General features: G+C 32.3%; 1 protein-coding gene across 1 annotated transcript in view; it reads right to left on the bottom strand.

The window, feature by feature from the left end:
• Positions 1-2,038, bottom strand: part of LOC108732606 (ER membrane protein complex subunit 3-like) — a 49,224-nt gene extending 47,186 nt beyond the window's left edge. The window contains exon 1 of the mRNA XM_025976086.1: positions 1,854-2,038. Within this exon, the coding sequence (XP_025831871.1) occupies positions 1,854-1,902 (49 nt within the window). The 5' untranslated portion in view covers positions 1,903-2,038. The remainder of the gene's footprint in view (positions 1-1,853) is intronic.
• Between the last annotated feature and the right edge of the window lie 269 nt (positions 2,039-2,307).

The following is a 2,307-nucleotide window of genomic DNA, read 5'->3' as shown; positions in this document are numbered from 1 at the left end:
GGGGTTCAAAGTTAATAAATATGCCAATTTTTATACATTTCTAGGCATGTAAATATTTATATAGTCATTCTTAAACAATATCCAAAGGTAAAACTAATGAAAAATACATAAAAATATTGAGAAAGTTATATAAAACATTATTTAAATATCTTTATCAATAGGGTAGGTTATGTTATCGGGTTTTGTTCAAGTGACCACCCTCTTTCGATCCCCCACCTCCACCCGTTTGAAAATAACTTTTTTATTGAATTTTATTTGAATTATAGTGTAGAAAAATTGTCTAAATAATCAACTTTCAACCCCCATAACTTTTTATGAGGGTGAGACCGCCACGAACTTTTTATGGTACAGTGGTGGGGGAGAACTCCTCTTTCGATCCCACCCACCCCCGAAGAGGGTGGGGGCCATCATCTAGACTTTTACCCCCTAAATAAAAGAGTTGAAGACGTAGAGGTGAAAATTGGAACTAGGGACTAGTCGGGACGACTGTGCGAACTAACACTTTATAATCGGGGAATTTTTGGGACCTATACACCCGCTTATATAAAGATATACCTATTTGAATGCGACTCCTAACTTTTAGGATGATTTGTCATGCAGACTTTTAGTATTTATGAACATTACAGGCTCGTTTCAACAAATTCAACTTAATCCTCTCTTTCAAAATCCGCCAACCAAGAATTAAAAGTTCATTGGTTTAGTGTTTAAACAACTTAAACAATAAAATAAATAGGTTAAAAAGCTGTACATCTATCATCATCATCATAAGGTTGTCAGTCCTAAGACTGGTTAGACACGTACTTCCACACTTTCCTATCCTGAGCTAATCTTCGCATTTCCCTAAAACTAGAACATCCTACATACTTAACCATTTGCGAACAGTAATTTAATCTACTTCTACCCTTCTTAACTCCTGTTTCTGCCTCTAATATGTCTCTGACTAGACCTTCATGCCTGAGAAGGTGTCCTACCAACCTCTCCCGTATTTCATATTGACTTCCATAGGGTCCTATGTTCTCCTATTCTTTCTAATACCTTCTCTAGTCACGTTATCCTTATCATTCGCCTGTAACACCACATTTCGAACGCTTCTAATCTTTTCTTTTCCGCCGCGCCCACCGTCAAACGTACAAACGATGATGAATGAATAATTGTAAAACTATTATCTATCTTTTATTAGTCGATAATATGTATAATATATGAGAAATACACTGTTATGCAGACTGATTAGATAGAACGGTATGCAATAAAATGGATGAGTCATCCTGGTTTACCACTGCTGATTGGCTGAGTCACTGCTGTTATTATACGAGAACTGCTTTTACCTTAACTTTGAATTGTTATAAACAATAAATAATGACGTAACAAATCGAGATGCAGCGTTTGCAATAAAAAAAGAGAAACTAGACAAAAAGAAACCAAACGAGTAGAAGTATCAAATTGATCGCGTTGAGAATATCTCACACTCTAACAAAAAGGCGAACCGAAATGAGTTTATTTTCCATTTTCCAAAAATTACTTGTAGTAATTAAGAATGAGTCTTTTTTATTAGTTTATTATTAAAAATAAGTAAACAAACAATTTAATTAATTTATTAAGTTCCGTTTACCGATTACGATGAGATATGATCGATTATGTTCAAAATAAAATGAATCATTATATATATTATGAAGTAATTATTTTGTATTTTAGATTTTGATAATTCAAAGGAAATAAATACTAGATAGTTTTCCCATGCCTACAATGTTTTCTTTGAATAAAGGGCAATAAAAACAATTAATAACTATTAATAAGTATATCCGGACGAACAAATCACGACTTCTAATACCTTTTTATTATTTGCAATACATTACCAGATTTATAGCAGCAATTATTATTTATCTTGCCGCGTAAATACACCATTGCGACACCTGTGGTAGAAGTTAGTATATTACTAAGGCGCTCGGGGTACTGCCGAAATGGCGCCGTCCGTTTCTGTTATTATTTTGTAGGTAGGTAGTACTGGTAAATTTTTAAGACAATAAGTAAAACGATAAACGACTAAATTTATACAGATTAACTGCGTATTGTTTACTAAAACGGAATAAATACATTTAATGTACACGATGTGTCATAAATTTTTATTTAATATCTACCAATTACGTATAATAATCGCAATGGGTGACTTTATTTTCTATTTGTAAGAATTTCAATTAAATTTTTAGAATTCTTGTGATCTAATAATATTTTTATAAAGATTGCGTTTGTTTCTATCATACAATAATTACAAGTTTGCGTATATTTAATAACTTGTTTATACTTACTCAA

Source organism: Agrilus planipennis, unplaced genomic scaffold, assembly GCF_000699045.2.
Source record: "Agrilus planipennis isolate EAB-ADULT unplaced genomic scaffold, Apla_2.0 scaffold71, whole genome shotgun sequence".
Lineage (NCBI taxonomy): Eukaryota > Metazoa > Arthropoda > Insecta > Coleoptera > Buprestidae > Agrilus > Agrilus planipennis.
The sequence above is the reverse complement of the archived record's forward strand: the minus strand, read 5'-3'. Positions and strand labels throughout refer to the sequence as shown.